Consider the following 26,380-nt stretch of genomic DNA (forward strand, 5'->3'; position numbering starts at 1 on the left):
TGTTTCATGATATGTTTTGACTCTATAGCTTAGCTTACCAATATATTTGAAAAGACCAGTGCATAATGTTACAAAATTATGTGTGATAGGTAAAAAATTAAGTCAAAGTACAAGGCTGATAAAAGCATTTCTATGTTATAAAATATGGAAAGTTTATTGATTATCAGATTCTACATCAAAACTAATCTTTAGGAAACTACTGCTTGTCAAATTTTGGTATAGTATCAAAGGAGAATATCCCCATTTATCTGAACAAGAATATTAAAATACTCTTCCTTTTCCAGTTACATACATGTGTGAGGGTGGATGTTTTTCATGGACAACAACCAAAACAACACAGTACCACAGACTGAAAACTATGGCAGATTCAAGAATCTGTCTTCTTTTAAGACAGACATCAAAAGAGATTGGCAAAAATGTAAAACAGTGCCTCTTTTCTCACTGTTTTGTTTTTGAAAATACAATTACTTTAAGTAAAAATAAGTTAGTATACAATGAGTTTATTACTGTTAATATTAAAATGAACAAATTTTTTATTGTGGTAAAATATACATAACATAAAAATGACCATTTTAATCATTAAGTATACAGCTCATTGTCATTAAGCACACACACATTGTTATGCAGCCATCCTCACTATCCATCTCCAAAACTGTTTAATCATTCCAAGCTGAAACTCTGTATCCATAAATAACTCCATATTCTCCCCCTCCCCAACCTGTAGTAACCACCATTCTATGGTCTGTCTCTATGAATTTAACCACTCTAGGTACCTCATATAAGTGGAATCATATGGTATCTTTTTATGACAGATTTGTTTTACTTAGCTTGATATTATTAAAGTTCATCCCGTTGTAACGTGTCAGAATTTTCTTTCTCTTTGAGGGCTGAATAATATTCTGTTGTACTAATATATATGTACATATGATTTTTGTTTATCCGCTTATCTATCTATAGACATTGGGATTGTTTCCACCTTTGGCTATTGTTAATAGTGCTACTATGAACATTGGTGTACAAGTATCTGTTTGAGTGTCTGTTTCCATTACTCAAAAGTGAAATAATTACTGAATCATATGAACTCTATGTTTAATATTTTGAAGAACTGTCATTCTAATAAACAACTATTTTAAATTGTTTTTGTTTTAATTTCCAGTGCAAATATCAATCGATGTCATCCACATAAACAAAAGCATTCTTGGGTTCTCAGTAATTTTTTTGAGATGCAGTCTCACTATGTTGCCCAAGTTGGCCTCAAAGACCTGGGTTCAAGTGACCCTCCAGCCTTAGCCTCCCCAGTAGCTGGGATCACAGGTGCATGTCACTATATCAGGCTCCTCCTCAATAATTTTTGAGTAAGGGTCCTGAGACTGAAAAGTTTGAATATCAGTGGTCTCATGGAATGAGTGAAATGGACAGGCCAGTTAAGAAACTACAACAGTGGAAAACAAGTTGGACTGGACCTTGCTCAGAGAGGAATGGCCAGGTTGGTAAGAAGGCTCTGTTACATGAAGAGAACTTGAAGAACCCAGGAATATACTGTGGCTTTAAAAGGAGAAGTCTTCAGGGAAGACACAGTAGCTATCTTCAAATTTGGAGCTCTCTCACAGAAGGGACATTAAGCTTATTTCTGTGACCCCAGGGTGGAGTGGTGGAGGGGAGGGAAGTAGTGGTGGTAAATCTTAAGGAGAATTAATCTCATAATAAATAATAATTTTCCAGTAGAATAGTTCAAAGAGGGAATTGACTTAAGTAGGGATGAAGACAGTTTCTAAGTTAGAAAGTAGAGTTTTAAAGTAGTTTTGAAGCCAGAAAATCATCTGGAGAGGATAATCAAGCATTAAATCGTTAGCCAACATAGGGGAATTCTGTAGTCACTTCTAATGCTACAATTCCGTGGGGCACAAAATGATGAAGTTCAGGATTAGCATGATAGCATAGTGAAAAGTGGAGAGGATGAGGTCTCTTTAGAGGGAATTAAAGGATCCTTGGAGCCCTTTTTGTAGACCTTTCTATGCCCTCATTTGTACTTAATGGAGATTTAGCCTCAGCTAGCTTCTTTGGCCCAGCTGCTGCTTTAGCTGCTTTGCTTCTTCAGTTCCCTTTATTCACCAAGATTAGAAATTTAAGATTTCTAGTGGCCAGTACTTTGGATTAAGACTATTCTAGTAGAAATAGAAAGAAACTGGATTTGTGTGTGGGGGTCAGGAGAAGTTTGGTCATTTGTTTCTAGGAGTATAGAAGGGTGGAGGATGTCAGAATCAGCATAACTAAATGGATGAAGGATGTATGCAAGACCATAACTACACGTATACTGTATCCTCTCTCACTAGATTATATTTTTGAGGACATTCTTCACCAGCTCTTACAATAAGTAAGAAGCATTTTGTTTAAAGAAGACTTAACTTTTGTCATAGATATTTGAAAAGCCTCTACTTCCAGCCTCTTTCACCCACCTCCCTGACAATTTTTTACAAATATTTAGTCCATTGTCATCTGGGTCATCTTATATTTTATAGCACAGCAACTTTAATTTATACTGGACTTCACAGCCTAAAAATAACTGAAAATTTTTCTATTTGAGACTCATATTAACTCAGTTAAGGTATTATTTTCCCTATTAAAGAAGAAAAGTACCATACAGAGAGGATAAGTGACTTGAACAAGCTGGGAAATTAGGCTGACAGGTGATTCCAGATCTTTTGATGCCAAATCTCACTGTCATTTAGTCCCAAATGGTTTTCAAACTATGTTTTATTGTATTTAAGGATTCTGAAAAGTTCTATTCACTTAAAAATATTTAATTCAAAAATTACACTAAGAAATGATATTCTTCCAGATATCAAGTGCTTAGCACATAATCCACTACTGTACTTCCAGATTAACTTGTTTCTGGGTGATCCCAAAATAGAAGCTGTTTCTGTTATCTTTTGTCATGTGTTTGGGACACTTCTTACAAATGCATGCTTGATGATAAAGTTATAATTCTACACCGGTCCTTTAAAATTTCTGGGCTTGCACATGTGTGCTCATGGTATGTTGTTCAAGTACTGAATGTTAATGCAGTGGGTATGCTGTGTTTGGGGTTGGTTGGCCAGGCAAAGCACAAGTGCATCTGTTTAACACAAGCCCCTAGTGATGGTATACTGCTAAGATATAAGACAAGTGAGTTTGTCATACCACATCATGTAGTAGTAAGAGCACGTTATGCATAATTTTAGCAGTGTTGGAAGCTCTTTGTCTGATTTTTGTGTTTGTAATAAATTTTAGGATTTATCTCAAAATAACAATTTCCAACTATGCTTCTTTCAATTTCCTACATCAGTTTAATTTGGGAGTGTGCTGAGATTGCCAGGAAGTCTATTAAAAATGTGAACACATCTCTTTGATCAGGATTTTTCTCTATACTGAGCCACCAAAGCAAAATACAGAAATTGGATATTGAGGCTATATCAGAATAAAGCTGTACCTTTGTAATGTTAATCATAACATTAGCAAATGAGGAAAGGCTCATCATTCTTATTGTTTGGTAATATCATTTTCAATGTGTTTTATGTAGGATTCCTAATAGGGTTTGGATTTCATTTGCAAAATAGGTTCTGTTACTAAATCATGTTTGAGAACCACTGTGCCTTATCATATTATCACTCTCCTGCTTTTGATCCTCAAATACCTGAAGATTTTTATAATTAGCTTAAGTGCAAAGTGTATCTAGGAGGTCTCGCAACCTTAAAATACTGAAAATGTTTAGAAAAAATAACCATTTAAAAAAAAGTTCTTTGAATTGTCCTCTGAATCATTTTCAAATGCAGGCTTAGTATAAGACAGCTTATTTACTTTTGATTTAGTGCATTTGAATAATTAGCAGGGTTTGTGCAGCTTTTAAAAATCTTTTCTAGAAGTAATAAATTGGAAAACAGTCTGTTCAGATAAACATAATTTTTTTCAAGTTCCTTGTTTTGTAGGGGGAGGAAATTGAGTAAAAAATAGAATGTGGTTTGGTCAATATAATTTTGTTAAGCAATAATTAATGCCAGGGTGATACTTGGGATGCAAAAAAAAAAAAAAAAAAGACCCATTCCTTGCCTTTGAATTTATAGTCTAGTCAGAAAGATAAATAGGTGAGCTGAAAATTACATTGTAATCTGATAATTGCTGAAACAGAGGAACATAATGTTCTATCCTTGCTGTCTGGCCTAGGGAAAGGAGGTGATATTTGAAGGATGTCTTGGAAGCTAGCAAGTGTTTGCCAAGGTAGTGAGAGAGCACTTCCATCTGAGGAAATATGAACAGCCCTTAAAGAACTGACGGGTAGGAAATCAGTGAATGTAGTTCACGGTGACTAGGGTATGTGTGAGAAGAGGATGTTGTAACTTGGTGGAGCAATAGCAGATGAATTTATAGAGATAAGTTGGGTCTACATTGTGAAGGACTAAGTATGCCCTGTTAAGACTTAACGTTTTAGAAAGAAATACTGGAAGATAGATTGGAAAAGGGAGAAATTGGTTCATTCATTCAATAAACATTTATTGAGCACCTGCTGTGTGAAAACAACTATTCTAGGTGCTTGGGATACAGAGTAAAAAAAGGCAGAAATGTCTACCCTAGTGGAGCCTACTACTTCCAATGTAATGAGATAGATGATATACCAATAAACATAGTAAATAAATTAATCGTACAGTATAATAGAAGGTGATAAATGCTAAGAAAAAAGGAAAAATAGAGTAAGAAAGTTTTGAGAATGCCAGGTGGAAGTGGTCACAATTTAGGTAAGGTGGCAAGATGCCCAATTTAGAGGTTGTTGTAGTAATTCAAATGAGAAAGAAGACTTGCCTTAGACTAAATGTGAGGCTTTAAAATGGAGAGAAAGTATAGATTGGGAGGACATTTTTTCCTGTTTTTTTTTTGAACCTTTTATCCCATAAGTATATAAATTTATATTTATATTATGGCTACAAATCTATAATGTATTGTTATAAGTGAAGGACTTTGTAATGACCACCCTATAGATAAAACTGCCAGCCACACTGGAAACGTCTCCATTTGCCCCATCTCAATGACAAAGCCCTCCCTTTCTGATAACATGATATTTATGGTAATCACTTTTCTGCATTTCTTTTCTTTTTTTAGCTGTTCTGCTAGAAATTTTATTATTATTTCTTAACTTTTAGTTTCAGGGGTACATGTTTGTTATACAGGTAAATTGTTTGTCATGGGGGTTTGGCGTACAGATTATTTCATCACCCAGATAATACGCATAATACCCAATAGGTAGTTTCATTCCTCATCCTCCTCCTAACCTCCACCCGCAAGTGGGCTCTGGTGTCTATTGTTCCATTCTTTGTGTTCATGTGTATTCAATATTTAGTTTTCACTTATAATTGGGAACATGTGGGTTTTGACTCATCATGGTTCAAGTGTTTATTTGTTGACTACTTTGGGGTTCTTTTGTTTTCACATACATCAGATAGGCAATTGCTTTCTTCTGCTTCTTCCTGTACAGGTCTTGTGGCAGTTGGTTTATCCTCAGCTGCTTGTATTTCTGGGGGATAGCTTATCATCCAGTTTTGTTGTAAATATTTTCCAAGAGATTTTGGCCTTGCTATCGAGTTGCTTTGTCTGTTTTTATGTGGAAATCAAGACGGTTTTAAAAAAATCTCACTGCCACCAATGCCGTCTTTCCAGAAAGGGATTGAATCTCGAAGAGTTAGCATGGAATTGAGAATTACTTTGAAGTTTCTAATTTGGAAGATCTGGTAAATTGTAATTTTATCGATGAAGATTTTAAAAATGTAAGAGAAGGAACAAGATAGTGAGTGGAGGATAAGACCAATTTTTGATTTCTTAGGTTTGAAATACTCTATTTGAAATATCCTAATAGAAATTCTTTCTGAAGAAGTAATGCTGCTAGAATTTGAGAAAGCTAGATGATAGAACATCAACACTTTGAGAGTAATTACAGCCATTATAAGTAAGAAAAATAATATTTTTGGTAAAAATTGCATTGTGAAAAACCAGTAGAATAGAAAACATGCACTTGGAAGACAAGACACTTAATAAGGTGCATTTATGGATTAGTAGTTTTATGTATTTTCTACAAATATACACAATGCATTTACACTGAGAAGCAACCCAAAGAGGAAGACACTCTGCAAAGATCCATTTACATGGCACTATGTAAAAATTCATTTACAACTGGTTTTTTAGTTATTAGATACAGGTGCCATATATGTTTTTTATAATATCAAGGCAATGAATTTATAAAATCTGAGTATTTTTCTTACTTGAGACCCTAGATACAGATGATAAGGACTCATAATCTGCAAGTTTTTGTATTTTTAGTAGACTTTAGTATACTATCACAGATCCTTTAAGAGTTAGTGAGGAAGTCTTCTTTTTTATAAGCTAGAGTTCTAAGCTCTGTCTTCAAAGAGGATTTTTCAAATCGTATACACTTTCAGACACTCCTTTTTAAACATTTCATTTATTCCAAATATCAACCCAAATGATTTACTTTTGATGTCTTTTCCTTTCTTCTTTATTTCTTTATTTTTTTTTTTTTAATTAGGCCAGTCTTCAGAGACCTGAAATTAAACTTGAATCATTGAAAGAAGACATTAAGGAATTCTTTAAAATATCAGGTTTGTAATTTTTTCCTAATAACTTAAGGCAAAATAAGAAAATGTTTTATTTATTTCTAATTCTTTAAGCCCTCCAGCTTGTACAACCATCTTACTTTGTTGCCATTGTTCTGTTTTGTTTTGTTTTAGGCTTTTAGCAGCCGGAAGCCATGGTTTTGGCTTCTTTCTTTAGTGATAAGCAGAAAAGAGAGATGAGGAAAGGGCTTTACTGGGCTACTCAGAAACAGAAACTAAGAACCTATGACTGTATTCTGTCCCTTGGATATCCCTGCAAGGCCAAATAAATAATATTTTATCCCCAGCCTTCCAATTACTCATTTAAAACTGTGAAAACTATGGCCAAATAGTTTTCTATTTAGGGAGAATTTGAACTATTAGACATTTTAACAAAATAGGGCAAAAATTCAAGAACTCTGTGAGAATGACTCCTTTGAATGAATCGGTTTTAAATACTGTTTACCTTACTGGTAGCATCCTGAAGGGTAAATACATCCTGAAGGTATTAAAATATCTCCTTAGTTAGGTAATTTTCCTTTTTGCTTTTCAGTCATGACTTTTTTCCTTTTATGCTTTCACAGAAAATAAAAAGAAAATTCTAACTTTTCATAGAGCAAGAGGAGAGAGAGGGTCCCTAGTCTAACATCTGCATATGGGAACTGAGATGTTAAGTCATTGACTCAGATAGCAGCTGAGCTAACTGGTCTGACTACTGGTAACTCACAATAATCTGCTTCTGTCATCCAGGACTTTGCTGACCAGTTAGCTATAACTAGGCATCTTCATCAGGTGCCTGTTTTTTGCTGTTCAATTGGCACATTCCTTACAACCTTAGTAGTACAACATTCAAAGATTTTAGCATTCATTGGGCGCTTTGATAGTGAAAAAGGAAATGTTCCTCCCAACTTGATAGAATGGTGCAATAATATTATTTTTAAATATCATGTTGATGATTTTGCTACTCAAAGTTAGCTAAGGAATATGGTAAGTCTATTGGAAATAATCCTTAATAATACTTTACATAGAGGTTGGCAGTTGACAAAGTTCTTTCACAAATAAATATGATGCCAAAGTTTTATTGGGATAAATTTAATTATGATGTATGTTTATTTAAGAAACTAATATGTTCATATATTTTATTATTTTTTAAAAAAACAGGTTGGGAGAAGAAACTTCAGAATGCTGTTTATAGTGAACTGAGTGTGTGAGTTTTCCCACCTATTTTGTAATAGTGTTTTGTTTAGCTATATTTACTTTGTGAGTAATAAAATCAGTATTGCTATGTATACTTGTTGTATTATTATTTTTCATTAGTATTTTTACATTTCAAGTAAGTTAATACAATTAAAAATTATTACCATCTTGCCTGGCTAAATCCAGGCAAATTGGTGATTAGGTTGAAAGTAGTCTGGAAGCACTTAGGAACCTGCTAGACAGATGTAGGCAAGGAATAATGGTTACCTAAAATAGTTTACTGTCAGTGGATAGAACATCTAAGTATATAGGGGGACTTGGGGAACAAGAAAAAATAGAGTCAAGTGTGCTGCACAAGTTTCTGTGCATTTTTCCTATCTGACAACCCTTATCTCTGCATATTACTAAATGTAAGCTCCATGAGGGCAGATATTTTAGCCAGTTTTATTCACTTCTGTATCTGTATCTCTTTTACATCGAGTAGGTTTTCATGAAATAGTTCTGAAAAAATAAATACTAACTTGATTTTTGTTTTAATATGAATGACTTTCGAGTTATCTCTTCTTGTTACCTGTACTTTGGATACATTCCTTTGATCGTTAAATAACTATGAAGATCATCAATAAATTTCTCAAGTTTCAATCCTAAATTTCTAAGTTTTGTTAAATTTAGACGTAATTACCATTAAAAATAGAAGCAAATGATATATTGGACAATGTGAGATAATTTCTAAACTATCTTGCATATAAGACAAGAAATATCATTTGTGAATGGGAAAGGTACGTGAGAGGTAGATTTTAGTTGAAAAATAATTTGCCAGAAATAACCAGTTTGTGAAACTGTCTTATAGGTTAGGTCGGATAGGTTGCCTTTCTCTATTCCAGCAATGTTTCTTATGGACAGCTGAGCCTTTTACATGTAGGCTTCAGGACAGATGCAAGTGGTTTCAAATATTATTAACCCTTTACATGCTTTTGTCCCACTTTAGACCAGGAATTTCTTGAGAATTCAGTCTATGGTTCTTGATTATTGGAACATGACTGCTTTGCTGTCAGTACAAATCTGTTGACTAATTTCAAGAGGAATTATATATTATTGTTAAATGGATTGGAATCTCCAAATAAACATTGAACCATTGTCTTCCTACTGCCTTTTCTATCTGTGATTTCATCCCACTCTGCACTTCAGTCATTATGTGTCAGTGATCCTGGCTTTTTCTGATCCTTAAACATTCCAAACACTCTCTCCTCAGAATTCTTGTGCTTGCTGTCCCTCTGTTTGGAACATTCTTCCCCTAGATCTTTGCATGCTTGGCTCCTTCTTCACACTCATGTCTTGGTTTAAATATCAAATCCCCTAAGAGGTCTTCACTGTCCTCCATATGTATTATATCTCATTACCCTGCTTTCATTTGCTCAGGGTGCTTATTATAATCTGATATTACTTTATTTCTATGTTTTTGTATTTATTGACTTCCTTCATTACGTCCATGAGAACAGGGAATGTTATCTTAATCACCACCTTATACTTAGTACCTAGAATGGTGCAAGTATTTGTTGACTAAATTAATTTTCTTAATAAAAACAATACATTTTGAATATAAAATGAAATGTTACTTGGAAAACAGAAAGAATATTTTGTTTCATTTATAACATGGACTACAGAGGTAAGTAGTGTCTTACTAAACAATAATGTGTGATATTTAGCTGCCCCTTTTTACTTCTAGGTTTCCTTTACCTAGTCATCCTGCTGCACCTCCTGAACATCTTAAAGAACCTTTGGTATACATGAGGAAAGCACAGGTTGGTTATTGTTCCATTTCATTTTATTTTTTGATGCCAAGTTATGTAATGCAGAGCAAAAGATCATTATTGATATCAGGAGTATATATTATTAATTATGAAAGACTGGGTAAGAACACTAAATTGATGTTAATGGTATTTGTATATTCTTCCATTTCATTTTCAGTAACCAAGGATCATATCTATTTAACTATGGCAACCCTGGAAAAAAATGGGGTAGAAGGGAAAAAATCATCTACCATAGTTGTCTGAAATTTAAAATATGATACAAGTGTAATGTGGCAATCTATTCTTCATGGCCTGTGATATTAAAGGAATGCAGTGTGAATGAACTGACACTCTCTTTCCTTAAAATTTTGGTTTTTGAAGCCAGAGTTATTGATAGTGTATTTAAAATATATTTGTTCTCACAGCAGGCTGTCACCTATTAATTGTATTCTGTTATAAAACTCTGATAAACCTGCTATCAAAATGGGTCGGCAAACAACTAAGAATAACTTTAAAATAACAAAATAATATAATTTAAACATAAAAACTATGACTAGTTATTAAAATGGAAGCCCAAGAAGTTCAAGCACATGCCTCTAGCTCTTTTAACTGTTCTTCATCTCAGCACAGCCTCATTTACCTCCCCTCAGCCCAGTCCTGTCCGTAAGCCTTCCTTACAGTGCTGGTTGAGTAGGACTCTGTGACTGCCACTGCCAAGGCATTGAATGAGCATCCTAGTCAGTTGACCTTCATTCTTCAGATGGATTTTTTTTTTTTTGAGACAGAGTCTTGTTCTGTCACCAGGAGCCAGGCTGGAGTTCAGTGGCGCAATCTTGGCTCACCACAACCTCCGTCTCCCGGGCTCAAGCAATTCTCCTGCCTCAGCCTCCCGAGTAGCTGGAACTACAGGCATGCACCAACACACCCAGCTAATTTTTGTATTTTAGTAGAGATAGGGTTTCACCATGTTGGCCAGGATGGTCTCGATCTCTTGACCTTGTGATCCGCCTGCCTTGGCCTCCCAAAGAGATGGATTTTTAAAACCTTTTTTGGTATGAAATATTTCAAAGGTAACTTAAAGAACTCCCACGAACCCCTAACTCAGCTTTCACAATTATCATCTCGTGTTTCTTCTGCTCTTGAAAATTTTCTGCAGAGTCATCACATTCCACAACAGTGGAAATTAGGCAGATTTTTATTTTTCAACTTTTATTTTCATTTTAAAATCATTAAAATTAGATGGTAAAAAGAAGCAATATGAATAAAAACCATAGAAACATTTGGGGAAATAAATATTTCTGTCTCTAGGTGGTCTCTTTTAGGGCTGGAAATCAGTTAATATTTATTTATCAATTTGTCATAAAGCATAATAGTTAAATGATCCATATGTGAAAGAATTGTGGGGTTTTTTGTTATAAAGATTTAAACTCAAGAAAATAAAACTAAGAAGTCTGGGCCTAGATATTTTTTAGTGAAATTGAAAATTTCTGAACAGTATAGAGAAAGTATCAGTTTTAGCATACTAGGTGTAAGAAACAAAATACAAAGGTTTTTTTTTGAATCATGACTGAAAATAAGAGATAGAGAAGTAAATAATAAGTCTACTCTTAGAGCTTACTGCTAGTTGCTGAGAGTATATGTGAATGATAGGTACATGTATGGTACTCCTCTCTTTTCTTTCTGGAGTTACCCGCTTATATCAGGGATCTGCAAACTACAGCCCCCAGGCCAAATCCAACCTGCTACCTATTTTTATAGGGCTGACAAACTAGGAATTTTATTTTTACTTTTTACATTTTTAACTGGTTTAAAAATCAAAATAAGGATATTCTTCATTCTTTGTAGATTTCGGATATCAGCCCTTTGTTAATGGGTAGATTGCAAAAATTTTTTCCCATTCTGTTGGTTGCCGGTTCGCTCTAATGATTGTTTCTTTTGCTGTGCAGAAACTCTTAAGTTTAATTAGATCCCATTTGTCTATTTTGGCTTTTGTTGCCATTGCTTTTAGTGTTTTAATTATGAAGTCCTTGCCTATGCCTATGTCCTAAATGGTATTGCCTAGGTTTTCTTCTAGGGTTTTTATGGTGTCAGGTCTTATGTTTAAATCTTTAATCCATCTGGAGTTAATTTTAGTGTAAGGTGTGAGGAAGAGGTCTAGTTTCAGCTTTCTGCCCATGGCTAGCCAGTTTTCCCAACACCATTTATTAAACCAATCTTTTCCCCATTGCTTGTTTTTGTCAGGTTTGTCAAAGATCAGATGGTTGTAGATGTATAGTGTTACTTCTGAGGCCTCTGTTCTGTTCCATTGGTCTACATTTCTGTTTTGGTACCAGTACCATGCTGTTTTGATTACTGTAGCCTTGTAGCATGATACCTCCAGCTTTGTTCTTTTTTCTTAGGATTGTCTTGGATATACAGGCTCTCTTTTGATTCCATATGAAGTTTAAAGTATTTTCTTTCCAGTTCTATGAAGAAGGTCAGTGGTAGCTTGATGGGCATAGCATTGAATCTATAAATTAATTTGGGCGGTATGACCATTTCATGATACTGATTCTTCCTAACCATGAGCATGGAATGTCTTTCCATCTGTTTATGTCCTCTCTTATTTCCTTGAGCAGTGGTTTATAGTTCTCCTTGAAGAGGTCCTTCACATGCTTTGTTAGTTGTATTCCTAGGTATTTTATTCTCTTTGTAGCAATTGTGAATGGGAGTTTGCTCATGATTTGCCTCTCTGTTTGTCTGTTATTGGTGTACAGAAATGCTTGTGATTTCTGCACATCGATTCTGTATCCTGAGACTTTGCTGAAGTTGCTTATTTGGCTTAAGGAGATTTTGGGCTAAGATGATGGGACTAAATATGCAATCATGTTGTCTGCAAATAGAGACAATTTGACTTCTTCTTTTCCTAATTGAATGCCCTTTATTTCTTTTTCTTGCCTGATTTCTCTGGCTAGAACTTCCAATACTGTATTGAATAGAAATAGTGAGAGAGGGCATCCTTGTCTAGTGCCAGTTTTCAAGGGGAATGCTTCCAGTTTTTGCCTGTTCAGTATGATGTTGGCTGTGGGTTTGTTGTAAATAGCTTTTATTATTTTGAGATACGTTCCACCGATACCCAGTTATTGAGTGTTTTTAGCATAAAGGGCTGTAGAATTTTGTCGAAGCCTTCTCTGCATCTATTGAGATAATCATGTGGTTTTTGTCTTTGGTTCTATTTATGTGATGGATTACGTTTATAGATTTGCATATGTTGAATCTGCCTTGCATCCCCAGGATGAAGCCTACTTGATCATGATGGATAAGCTTTTTGATGTGTTGTTGCATTCAGTTTGCCAGTATTTTATTGAAGATTTTTGCATCGATGTTCATCATGGATATTGGCCTGAGGTTTTCTTTTTCACTTGTGTCTCTGCCAGGTTTTGGTATCAGGAGGATGTCAGTCTCATAAAATGAGTTAGGGAGGATTCCCTCTTTTTGTATTGTTTGGAATAGTTTCAGAAGGAATGGTACCAGTTCCTCTTTGTATGTCTGGTAGAATTCGGCTGTGAACCCATCTGGGCTTGGACTTTTTCTCATTGATAGGCTATTAATTGCTGCCTCAACTTCAGACCTTGTTATTGGTCTATTCAGGGATTCAGTTTCTTCTTGGTTTAGTCTTGGGAGGTTGTAAATGTCCAGGACTTTGTCCATTTTTTCCCAATTTACTGATTTATGTGCATAGAGTTGTTTGTAGTAATCTCTGTTGGTAATTTGTATTTCTGTGGAATCGATGGTGATATCCCCTTTATCATTTTTTATGGCATCTATTCGATTCTTCTTTCTTTTCTTTTTTATTAGTATGGCTAGTGGTCTATTTTGTTGATCTTTTCAAAAAAACCCCTCCTGGATTTATTGATTTTTTGAAGGGTTTTTTTGCGTCTCTATCTCCTTCAGTTCTGCTCTGATCTTAGTTATTTCTTGTCTTCTGCTAGCTGATCTTTTATGCTGTTTTAAAATTGTGTATTGCAGTCTTGAAAATTTGTATAGTACACTGACCCTTAAAGAATGTGGGATTTAGGGGTGCACTCTTCATGCAGTCAGAAATTCACATATAACTTTTGACTCCCCCAGAACTTAACTACTAATAGCCTACTGTTGACCAGAAACCTCACTGATAACATGAAGTGTATTGACACATATTTTATATGTTATATATATTATATACAGTATTCTTACAATAAAAAATGCTAGGGAAAAGAAAATGTTGTGAAGAAAATTATGAGGAAGAAAAACTATATTTGTTATGAATTAAGTGGGAGTAGATCATCATAAAGGTCTTCATCCTTATCATCTGCATGTAGGGTAGGCTGAGGAGGAGTTGGAGGAAGGGTTGGTCTTGCTCTCTTGCCTGGCAGAGGCAAAAGAGGTAGAGGAGGTGGAAAGGTTCCAGGAAAGGCAGGCACACTTGGTGTAAGTTTACAGAAATACATCATAACTCCCATGTGACATTTTTACTTTTTCATTTTTCTAAAAATATTTCTATATGGTACCAGTCCTCTTTCACTGTTTGCTTTAGTTTCAACAGTCCATATTACAAAATGGACCCTTCTATGATATGGGCACTGAGGTTAAAAGCAGTCTTGAATAATCATAACTCTTCTGCCAGATTGTCTATTGTCAATTTGGTTTTTGGCACTGCTTCTTTTATGTGTTCTTCCTCATCATCTGACACTGGTCTGGAAGCACTCATCTCCATCAAGTTGTTTTTAATTAATCCTTCTGGTGTGGTGTCTTTTAGCTGTTGTATTTCCCTAAAATTCATATCTTGCAACGCTTCACTCCCAACCTTTTTTTGTCGTATCTACTATTTTTTTTTAACCTCTTGTATATCCTGTGAAGTCTGTACAACATCTGGAAATAGTTTTCTCCAGCAGGAATTTACTGCTTTGGGCTTGATGGCTTTCATAGCTTTTTCCATAACAACAATGGCGTCTTCAATGGTGTAAGTCCTCTAAACTTTCATGATGCTTTCTGTATTTTCTCTTCCATAGCACTGGCAAATCTTTTCTATAGGGTGCTGTATATAATGGCACCCTGTGGAAAGGTCCCTGTGACCCAGACCTAGAGGCTGAATTAGAGACACTGGGTTTGAGGGTAATTAGACCAATTTGATGTCTTCTGTGTTGAACTAATGATGTTCTGCATGGCGAAGGGCATTATCCAATATCAAAAGAGCTTTAAAAGGCAGTCCTTTACTGACAAGGTACTGCTTGTCATCAGGGACAAAGCATAAATGGAATCAATCCAGAAAAAGGGTTCTTGTTGTCCAGGCCTTCTTGTTGTAAAACCAGAAGCCTGGCAATTGGTGTTTATCTTTTCCCTTCAAGGCTCAGGGTTAACAGCTTTACAGATAAGGGCAGTTCTGGTCCTAAACCCAACTGCATTTACACAAAATGGTAGAATTAGCCAATTTTTTCTTGCCTTAGATCCTGGTACTTGCTTCTCTTGCTTACTAATAAAAGTACTACGTGGCATTTTTCTCCTCAGAATAAGGTACTTTCTTCTGCATTGAAAACCTGTTCAGCCAGATATCCTTTTTCCTCAATGATTTTAATGGCATCTGGGAACTCATCTTCTGCCTCTTGATTAGCAGAAGCTGCTTCTCTTGTTATCTTGATATTTTTAAGCCAATCTGCTTTAGAAAATTAACAAATCATACTTGGCTGGCATTGAATTCTCCAGCTTTAGATCCTTTATCTTTCTTTTGCTTTAAATTGTCATATATTGACTTCACTTTTCCTCAAATCATATTTGGAGTCTATAGGTATGCCTTTTAGTAACCCTGCACCCACATAAAAGCTGTATTTTCAATACTAGATAAAAGAATAATTTGCAAAAAATGCAAAGTTTTCACCCCAGTGGTGTAGCTACAGCAATGACCTCATGAATTTCCTTTTCTGTTTTTTGTTTTTTTTTTACAATGGTCCTTATGCTGAATTCATTTCTCTTGAAGTGATGGACAACTGCAGCTGCAGACCTCCATCTTCCATACATATCAAACAATTCAACATTTTTTTGCAATGTCATGACTTTTCTTCTTGGGAGCACTTCTAGCATCACTAGTGGCTTTTTGTATGGATCCCATGGTATTATTCAGGGACAATATTGTGCTCAACACAATAAAAAGATGTGAGAACTGTGAGAGATCACTTTTTACTGCAATATACAATTTACAGGCCTGTGGAACTGCTCACATGGAGATAATTAACATCACCCAGTGTTTCAAGCAGATATAGCATTTGAATTCACTGCAATAGCAAGAGGTGATGGCTACAAAATAGTTACAGTAATATAGTATGTGCTACAGTTAATTTTATGCAGTTGTGATTTAATACTGCATCTTTATGTTTGTTTATATTTCTCTCAACTTCAAATGCTGCCATGTAAAGTCTGAAAGTATATATATGTTTTCAATAAATTTTAACTTTCTGTGACAATTTTGTGTATATTTTATGGTAGAAAATGATAAAATAGACTACTAGTATCTACATATATTTTATACATCCAGAACAAACCCAGCTTTTTCTTAAATTTTTTGATGTGTCTAGGCCATGTGGTTTGTCCGTGAGGTTTTTTGAAATTCTTTCAAATCTCCAGAAATTTTTTCAATATATTTATTGGAAAAAATTTAAATATAAGTAAACCCACACAGTACAAGACTGTGTTGTTCAAGGGTCAACTCTGTATATTATGAGCTATACATCAATATCTATTGTATTTAATAACTTTAATTTTGTTTTTATATCTTAGAATTAAGGCCTTTTTATCAATTCTAGAGTTGTTTTCATGAGTTATTGAAAATAAGAACATTTGTAAACATAATTTAACAGTTTGGTTCCTTATATAATAGGATAAATAAAAATTCAGGAATTGGATTTTTAATATGTATGCCAATTTTATCTTATTGTGATCATTTAATTAGAAGTATTTTTAAATAAGCTTTTCTTACCTGTTTCCTCCACCATTTGGGGTGGAGGTAGCGGGTAAGAGAAGGCTTGTTAGAGGAGATGATATTTAATCTGAGACCAGAAAGGTGAATGAGATTTTTCTAAATAAGGCAGGTGTAAAGATTTTGAATGTGGAAGGTAGGTTGTATCATTATAATTAATGTTTGCTCATTAACAATGTACCCAAATAAGAAGTACCCAAATAAGCCTTGGCTCTAAGAGAATTCTTTATATTTAAAGAGAGAATTAAAATAAGCAAATAAATAGAGTTAATTTGGGGACTGTTTCATGTAATTTATTGAGTATGCTTTTATTCTTGAAAATCTGTTTCTATAAATGTAGCAAACTGAGCTTTATACATTTCACATATTTATCCTTCAGATGAATTTTTTTTCTGTTCATTCACTGCTTGAGCCATTGCATTAAAATTTTTTAAAATACTTGCAACATTGCTTAGAGTAGAAATCTGTTTAATTATTGAGCGTCTATTATGTGCTAGACACAGTGTGATTTGTAGCGTGATAGGTGAAGGACAGGGCACTATGAGAGTCCGTGAGCAAAGTCACCTAATGCTATCTTGAGTGGGGGACCAGGTGAGAAAAGTCATAATGGAGGAATGGATATTTAAGCTGATACCTAAAAGGTGAATACGATTTATTTATACAAGAATAAGAATGTTGGAGGTATGAGTTGAGCTTGGAGAGCATATTTCAGATAAAGAGTAATGTATTTGAATGTGTATGTTGAAGAAGCTATGAATAATGACAGCTGTAGTAAAAGCCATCACTTATTGAATGATAATTGTTATATTGTGCCACTGTTTGAGGCAGTTTACATGTATTAATATCTTTAATCTTTGTTACAACCATATAAGGGAACTGTTATTATTTCACTTTCATTAACTGATTATTACTGTTCTTTATGAGTAATATATAGTTCTCTCCTTGTTTCCTCATTAGGTCTGAATTTGGGGACTTTGGTATTATTTTATTTTGGTTTCAGTGAGCCAGAAGTGGCCTGTAGGCACATTTAGTAAAAAGACAAAAAACACTATTATGGCATTTTAGCTTGTCATTGAAAATAATATTATATTAAAATATGGTATTTATGGATAATGAAACCTATGACTATTAAAACTTAATTTCCATTTTATAAGAAATAGAAGGGATAATGAAGAAGGTAATCAATGCTATGAAAAATAGTGAGACATATCCAGATTGTGACTCATTCTAAGAGATAAGTGGCCTGGACTTTTTAAAAAAAGTCAGTATCATAAAAAAGAAAAGGATAGAGAGATTCTAGATTTAAACTGCACTGAAAGAGATAGAGCAACCAGTGAAATGTAATGCATGAATTTTGAATGGATCTCAGATTTTTTAAAAAAACTATAGAAGGTATTTTGAAGACAACTGGAAAATTTAAGAATGACATCATGAAATATTATTAATTTTCTTAGGTATGATAATGATATTGTGATATGTAGGAAAAGGTTCACTGTCTAAGAATATGCATGCTGAAGTATTTAGGGGTAAAATGTCATTTTTGGAAAAACTGCAATGTAGTAATTTCTGTAAATTTTTGTCTTTTACTAGGTCATTAATGGGATTCCTAAGTGTTAAACATTTATAAAATGCTTAAATTTAACTTATCTTTTTATCTGATATTTTCCATATAATGTTTTATTGCCATATGACTTGTTGACATTTTAAAAAATCTATCCTCATTCCCATCTTCAGCTAAAATGTCAGTTATTTGAGGATTGAGGCTTTCTGTTATTCACTGCTTCATTCATAGCACAAAGGATAGTATCTGGCATATAGTAGGCCACAGTCAGTATTTGTTGAGTGAACTGATGAGTAAGGACAATCAATCTCAACTAGCCTTACCATTTCTATGTAATTCATAATATCTTTAATTTTTTTTATCAGTTTTAGTATTGTTACTAGAAAAGATAATTGATTGTTTCTTATGTTTTAGGGAAATTGGGAAAAAAGAATTTTGAAGAGTTTAAATAGCATGTGCACTGAACTGAGTATCCCACTGGCACGAAAGGTACTTTGACACATTTTTCTGTTTAAGTATTTCATTGTGAATCAAATACTAGAATGTATGAAATTATATTACTATTAGGCACATTTCTTTATTTATTTTTACTAGTATATCAACTTGTTTTGAAACAAAAATCTGTAAAAGGCCATTTATGTGAGTATATTCCATATAGATTTCTATTTTTTTGTGTGCTATAATAATTACTGTAATGAACCTGTATCTTTAAAAATAAATAGAAATATGAATCTATAGTATAGATTAGTTAGATATTTGGCTGTAAAGATTAGGAATATGCTTTAAAGATTTTAATTACCTTTAGTTTACTTATTTTTGGCTGATTAGCACAGTAGCCATATTCCTTGAGTCACAGATAGAGTTCAGGTATACTGTGATCTTGTAATAGGCAATATGGTACCATCTTTCAGTATTAACATAGGAAACAAAAAGGATAATTTGTCATCTCTCTGTAGAACTGGAATTCTATGTAGATCTAATACTGAACACATATCTGTTACTCCGGGCATTGAGGAGAAAGAGAGGAGAAAGAAAAGAAAAAACACTTGAGGGATGTTCTGTATTCTTGGTAGCTGCTCGTAAGTAGGAGAGAGCCAGTTTCACATCATTCTCCCTACCTGCTATTTGTTCTCTGTTGTTGAACAGGATGTAGTGGATATACTTTGGATAATATCCAAGGAAAAATTACTGAAGGCAGCAGAAGGATGGTGTTTAAAAAAGGATACATTTACATTAAAAACTGTCTAAATGAGTAGTGTTGTATAATACACTGCCTTTCATATAGAAAGATGATGCTACTGACTCTTAGTCACATTCTCTTGGCCAGCACCCCTTGTGATGCTTTTCTGAGAGTGCTGGATGGGAGTACGAGATGTAGTATGTGGCTGAGGCGCAGTTTTTCATTGTGAAATTTACTGGCCAGTTTACAGATCACTTACCTTCTTTTATTGGACTCATTAGCACCATTGAGACTAGGTATGACCTAATAGTTAAATAATAATTTAAGTGCAGTTACCCCCCAGATTCAACATGTTTAATGAAATTATTTATCCTGCTATGGTAGTTTATTTAAGCTTTTAAATAAGTTGTTGATTCTTGTTTTTAGTTGTATTGCTAGACTTCAAAAAATGAAACCAGTTTTAAAATTACCTTTTCCAGAGGCCAGTTGGAGAACAGAAAGAACTTCTTAATAAATGGAATGAAATGGGAACTGATGAACCAGGTATGTGAACAATTTTTTTCAAAATGTAGTAGTGGAAAAAGAATTGCCTTCTTAACTGTGGATCCAAAATAACAGAATTAACAATTCTTTTGGAAAGATGGCAATTTTCCTTCTCATTAATTTTCTATCATCTGAAAAACCAGAGTTGGGCTGGCCTACTCAAACTCACTAACACCATATGCAACTAATAAATACAGACATCAGGAGCAGGTTTTTTGTTGTTATTTGTTTTTTAGAGATAGGGTCTTGCTCTGTTATCCGGGCAGTAGCATGATCACAGCTCACTTTAACCTCAAACTCCTGGGCTCAGAGGGTCCTTTCACCTCAACTGCTTGAGTAGCTAAGACTACAGGCATGCACCAACATGCCTGGCTAATTTTTCTATTTTTTGTAGAGATGGGGTTTTTGCTATGTTGCTGTGGCTGTCTCTGTTGAACTCCTGACCTCAAGTAATCCTCCCACCACAGCCTCCCAAAGTGCTGGGATTACAGGTGTAAGCCACGGCACCTGGCCTCATTTATCCTTTTTTTAAAGCAGCATTTAAAAACATTTTTATAAAATAATAAATTATCCAATGGATTTTTGAGATTCTTGTCTTTTAATTAAGGTGAATATTGTGCAAGCTTAATTACATTGAATTGTTAAAAATAGGATAAATAGTGAAAAATACATTTGAAGACTTTAAAATGTTTTAAAGAATTCATTTTTGTTCATTTTAATATTTAAAATCTAGTCAATTTTATAAACATACAATGAATAACAACTATATTTCATTTACCATGATAGATACCTATAATTGTATAGACAGATATGTACATAACCCCTTTTCCCCCTCCTTCACCACTGCTGAAAATACATATAGGGGACTAGGTAAGAGATAAATGCCATAACAGAGGAAGCAAGAGTTATTTGAGTTCAAAAGGGGGAATAGTTTAATACAACTAGAGGAATTCCTAAGAATGCATTGTTTGTATTTTAAGTACCTTAAGAATTCTCATATAGAATCTTTATGTTATATTGGCATTGTTTGGTCAATTCAGTTATAAATAATTTCAACTTGTGAATAGGATGCTCTTAATTTCTTCCAGAATACGTCATCTAGGACATGAAGGGCAGAGGTTGTCTTTTCATTTTAGTGTTCTCTGTACTTAACACAGTGTATGACAAATAATTGATATTCAGGAAATGTTTGAATTAATCTATCTGCATGATAACATATGAAAGAATGATGAACATTTATTTAATAAGACTTCATATATTATTAACTGAAATTTTGTTTTAATCTATCTTCTAGATTTAAGCCTTTTCAGACCTGTTTATGCACCTAAAGATTTTCTTGAGGTAGGTTCTATTGGATCAATATACATATGTTAGTGAACGAATAATGTGAATAAATGATGATGTAAAAATATATCCAGGCAGAGGGATTAGCATGTAAAAAGCCCCAGAGTCATTGAAGCAGTGTAATGACATGATCAGATCTGTGTTTGAAAACTACCCTTGGAAAATATGGAAAGATTAGCACTGGGTAAATCAGTTAGGAAAATTTTGATTAAAAAATAGGGACTGTACATCATGTAGCCTGCTGCCTGGACATATAAGTACTCAGTAAATCTTTTTCTTTTTTATTCCCTTCCCTGTTCTAGTAGTCCAGAAGACATGATGAGTGAACTAAGAGAACAACATTGGAAATGGAAAGAATGTGACAGATTTGATGGAGATTTTAAGGATGATTTGGGAACTAATCAGATATGGGGTCTATGAGGAAAAAAAAAAGATAGTGATCACCTTCAAATGTCTAGGTTGTGTAATTGGGCAGAAGTTACTTGACATGAGATAGAGGATACAGTAGGAGGAACAGGGCTGTTAGTGAAGGTGATAAGCTTAGTTAAGTTTCAGAGGCATATCAAATATTCAAGTTGAACCCTTCAGTAGACACTTGGAACTCATATTTTAATTCACTCATCTTTGATTTCACTCTTTCACTTGGACTTTAAATGTTATCCTATTAGCTTTACCTTTGAAATATTCCAGAATACATCCTGTTTTTGCCACCACCACTGCTACATCCTAGCTTCTCAACTGGTCTTCCTCCTTCTACCTTTGCCCACCTAGAATCTGTTCTTAGCACAGCTTCCGGAGGAAGGCCTTTAAATGCAATTCAGAATAAGCCACTCTTCTGCTGTCCAGTGGCTTCCCGTCTCATTTTACTTATTAAATAAAAGCCAAAGTCATGGCAGTGACCTAAAATACCCCATTTGGTTTGATATCCTATTAGCTGTCTGAGTCCATCTCTCATTACTGTTCCTCCTGATTGGTCTTACTCCAACTACTTTAGCCTCCTTGCTTATCCCTGGCTTCCTTCCAGCTGCGGGTCTTTGCTCTTTGTTTTATCTGCTTGCAAATATTTTTCCCTAAATGTCTACTTGTATGTTCGCTCACTACTCATGTCTTTACTTACATATCATTTTCTTAGTAAAGGTTTCACTGGCTCTCCTGCTCGGAACTCCTTATACGCTTTTCCAGCTTTGTTTTTCTCCACAGCATCTATCATGACGTATATAACATACTATTGATTTATTTTGCTTATTGCCTGCCTTTTTCCATTACAAATGAAGCTCCACAGGGGCAAGAGCTTTTCATTCTGTTTTGTTCCCTGCTTCAGCACTTATACAGGGTCAAATAGTTGACAACACTCACAAGACTTCTCAGGGTCCATCCACATGTGCCTCTCTTTCAGCAGGAGGAAGAGTGAACCTGCAAACACAAAGCGACCCACATTTCCAGCAGAGCTCTCAAGGTCTTTCTCAGTTACACAAGATAAGTTTAGATTTTCGGTTATAAACTGTCAATATACATGCAAGATATCTTGGTCTAGGGAGCCAAGACACAAGTTTTTTGAGGGATCGTTTCTACCCCAACTCGTTATATCAAATGCAAACTGCCAGTTTACGTTTTCAATATACAATGTAAATAAACAGATGTGGAATGCCTCCCAGTTAGTTTTGGTCATTAAATAACGTATTACAACTGATTAGTTAGTACATTTCACTGCATCTTGGCCAAGGGTCACTACCAGATTTCTAGTCTCATTGTTCAACTCCTACTTATGAGTGAGAACATGCAGTGTTTGGTTTTCTGTTCCTGTGTTAGTTTGCTGAGAATGATGGTTTCCAGCTTCATCCATGTCCCTGCAAAGGACCTGAACTCATCCTTTTTGATGTCTGCATAGTATTTCATGGTGTATATGTGCCACATTTTCTTTGTCCAGTCTGTCATTGATGGGCATATGAGTTGGTTCCAAGTCTTTGCTATTGTGAATAGTGTTGCAATAAATATATGTATGCATATATCTTTATAGTAGAATGATTTATAATCCTTTGGGTATATACCCAGTAATGGGATTGCTGGGTCAAATGCTGTTTCTGATTCTAGATCCTTGAGGAATCACCACACTGTCTTCCACAGTGGTTGAACTAATTTACACTCCCACCAACAGTGTAAAAGTGTCCCTATTTCTCCACATCCTCTCCAGCATCTGCTGTTTCCTCACTTTTTAATGATTGCCATTCTAACTGGCATGAGATGGTACCTCATTATGGTTTTGATTTGCATTCCTCTAATGACCAGTGATGCTGAGGTTTTTTACATATGTTTTTTGGCCGCATAGATGTCTTCTTTTGAGAAGTGTCAGTTCATATCTTTCACCCACTTTTTGATTTTTTTTTCTTGTAAATTAGTTTAAGTTCCTTGTAGATTCTGGATATTAGCCCTTTGTCATATGGATAGATTATAAAACTTTTCTCCCATTCTGTAGATTGCCTGGTCACTCTGATGATAGTTTCTTTTGTTGTGCAGAAGCTCTTTAGTTTAATTAGATCTCATTTGTCTATTTTGACTTTTATCGCTATTGCTTTTGGCATTTTAGTCATGAAGTCTTTGCTTATGCCTATGTCCTGAATGGTATTGCTTAGGTTTTCTTCTAGGGTTTTTATGGTTTTAGGTCTTATGTTTAAGTCTTTAATCTATCTTGAGTTAATTTTTTAATAAGGTATAAGGAAGGGGTCCAGTTTCAGTTTTCTACATATGGCTAGCCAGTTTTCCCAACATCATTTATTAAATAGACGATCCTTTCCCCATGGCTTGTTTTTGTCAGGTTCGTCAAAGATCAGATAGTTGTAGATGTGTGGCACTATTTCTGAGGCCTCTGTTCTGTTCCATTGGTCTATATATCTGTTTTGGTACCAGGACCCTGCTGTTTCAGTTAGCGTAACTTTGTAGTATAAAATCAGGTAGTGTGATGCCTCCAGCTTTGTTCTTTTTACTTAAGATTGTCTTGGTTATACAGGTTCTTTTTTGGTTCCATATAAAATTTAAAGTAGTTTTTTCTAATTCTGTAAAGAAAGTTAATGGTAGCTTCATGGGGATAGCATTGAATTTATAAATTACTTTGGGCAATATGGCCATTTTCACAATATTGATTCTTCCTATCCATGAGCTTGGAATGTTTTTCCATTTGTTTGTGTCCTCTCTTATTTCCTTGAGCAGTGATTTGTAGTTCTCCTTGAAGAGGTCCTTCACATCCTTTGTAAGTTGTATTCCTAGGTATTTTATTCTCTTTTTTGCAATTGTGAATGGGAGTTCACTCATGATTTGGCTCTCTGTTTTTCTATTGTTGGTGTATAGGAATGCTTGTGATTTTTGCACATTGATTTTGTATCCTGAGACTTTGATGAAGCTCCTTTTCAGCCTAAGGAGATTTTGGGCTGAGACAATAGGGTTTTCTAAATATACTGTCGTGTCATCTGCAAACAGAGACAGCTTGACTTCCTCTCTTCGTATTCGAATACTCTATTTCTTTCTCTTGCCTGATTGCCCTGTCCAGAACTTCCAACACTATGTTGAATAGGGGTGGCGAGTGTATATTCTATTGATTTGGAGTGGAGAGTTCTGTAGGTGTCTATTAGATCCACTTGGTTCAGAGCTGAGTTCAAGTCCTGAACATTCTTGTTGATTTTCTGTCTTGTTGATCTGTCTAATACCGACAGTGGGGTGTTAAAGTCTCCCATTATTATTGTGTGGGAGTCTAAGTCTCTTTGTAGGTCTCTAACAACTTGCTTTATGAATTTGGGTGCTCCTGTTTTGGGTGCATATATTTAGGATAGTTAGTGCTTCTTGTTGCATTGATCCCTTTACCATTATGTAATGCTCTTCTTTGTCTTTTTTGATCTTTGTTGACCTAAAGTCTGTTTTATCAGAGACTAGGATTGCAACCCCTGCTTTTTTTTTTTTTCTTTCCATTTGCTTGGTAAGTATTCCTCCATCCTTTTATTTTGAGCCTGTGTGTGTCTTTGCACATGAGAGGGTCTCTTGAATACAGTACAACAAAGAGTCTTGATTTTTTAGCCAATTTGCCAGTCCGTGTCTTTTAACTAGGGCTTAGCCCATTTACATTTAAGGTTAATACTGTTATGTGTGAATTTGATCCTGTTATCATGATACTAGCTGGTTATTTTGTCCATTAGTCAATGCAGTTTCTTCATAGCATTGATGGTCTTTACAATTTGGTATGTTTTTGCAGTGGCTGGTACCTGTTTTTCCTTTTCATATTTAGTGCTTCCTTCAGGAGCTCTTGTAAGTCAGGCATAGTGGTGACAGAATCTCTCAGCATTTACTTGTCCGTAAAGGATTTTGTTTCTCCTTCACTTATGAAGCTTAGTTTGGCTAGATATGAGATTCTGGGTTGAAAGTTTTTTTCTTTTAAGGATGCTGAATATTGGCTCCCACTCTCTTCTGGCTTGTAGTGTTTCTGAAGAGAGATCTGCTGTGAGTTTTGATGGGCTTCCCTTTGTGGGTAATCCAGCCTTTCTCTCTGGCTGCCCTTAACATTTTTTCCTTCAGTTCAACCTTGGTGAACCTGACAATTATGTGTCTTGGGGTTCCTCTTCTCGAAGAATATCTTTGTGGTGTTCTCTGTATTTCCTATATTTGAATGTTGGTTTGTCTTGTCAGGCTGAGGAAGTTCTCCTGGATAATATCCTGAAGAGTGTTGTCCACCTTGGTTCCATTCTCCCCGTCACTTTCACATACACCAGTCAAACATAGGTTTGGTCTTTTCACATAGTCCCATATATCTTGGAGGCTTTGTTCATTCCTTTTCATTCTTTTTTCTCTAATCTTGTCTTCATGCTTTATTTCATTAAATTGATCAATCTCTGATATCCTTTCTTCTGCCTGATTGATTTGGCTCTTGATACTTGTATTTGCTTCACAAAGTTCTTGTGCTGTGTTTTTCAGCTCCATCAGGTCATTTTTATTCTTTTCTAAACTGGTTATTCTGGTTAGCAATTCGTTTAACCTTTTTTCAAGTTTCTTAGCTTCCTTGCATTGGGTTAGAACATGCTCCTTTAGCTCAGAGGAGTTTGCTATTACCCACCTCCTGATGCCTATTTCTGTCAATTTGTCAAACTCATTCTCCATGCAGTT

At 34.8% G+C, this 26,380-nt stretch overlaps 1 protein-coding gene across 4 annotated transcripts in view; it reads left to right on the forward strand.

Moving 5' to 3' along the window:
• The window catches only part of TBC1D19 (TBC1 domain family member 19), a 185,444-nt gene that overhangs the window by 30,907 nt on the left and 128,157 nt on the right, over positions 1-26,380 (forward strand). For all 4 annotated transcript variants that reach the window (XR_001110602.2, XM_012472433.3, XM_012472432.2 and 1 more), the window contains exons 2-7: positions 6,569-6,641; positions 7,797-7,842; positions 9,559-9,634; positions 18,586-18,660; positions 19,831-19,894; positions 21,189-21,235. Coding sequence is in view for 3 of the 4 variants with exons in the window: in XM_012472433.3 (XP_012327856.1) it covers positions 6,569-6,641; positions 7,797-7,842; positions 9,559-9,634; positions 18,586-18,660; positions 19,831-19,894; positions 21,189-21,235 (381 nt within the window). In the remaining variant the exon portion in view is untranslated. The remainder of the gene's footprint in view (positions 1-6,568; positions 6,642-7,796; positions 7,843-9,558; positions 9,635-18,585; positions 18,661-19,830; positions 19,895-21,188; positions 21,236-26,380) is intronic.

The sequence above is a fragment of the Aotus nancymaae genome, unplaced genomic scaffold, assembly GCF_030222135.1.
Source record: "Aotus nancymaae isolate 86718 unplaced genomic scaffold, 86718_ANA_hifiasm-v0.15.2.pri h1tg000006l, whole genome shotgun sequence".
Classification (NCBI taxonomy): Eukaryota; Metazoa; Chordata; class Mammalia; order Primates; family Aotidae; genus Aotus; species Aotus nancymaae.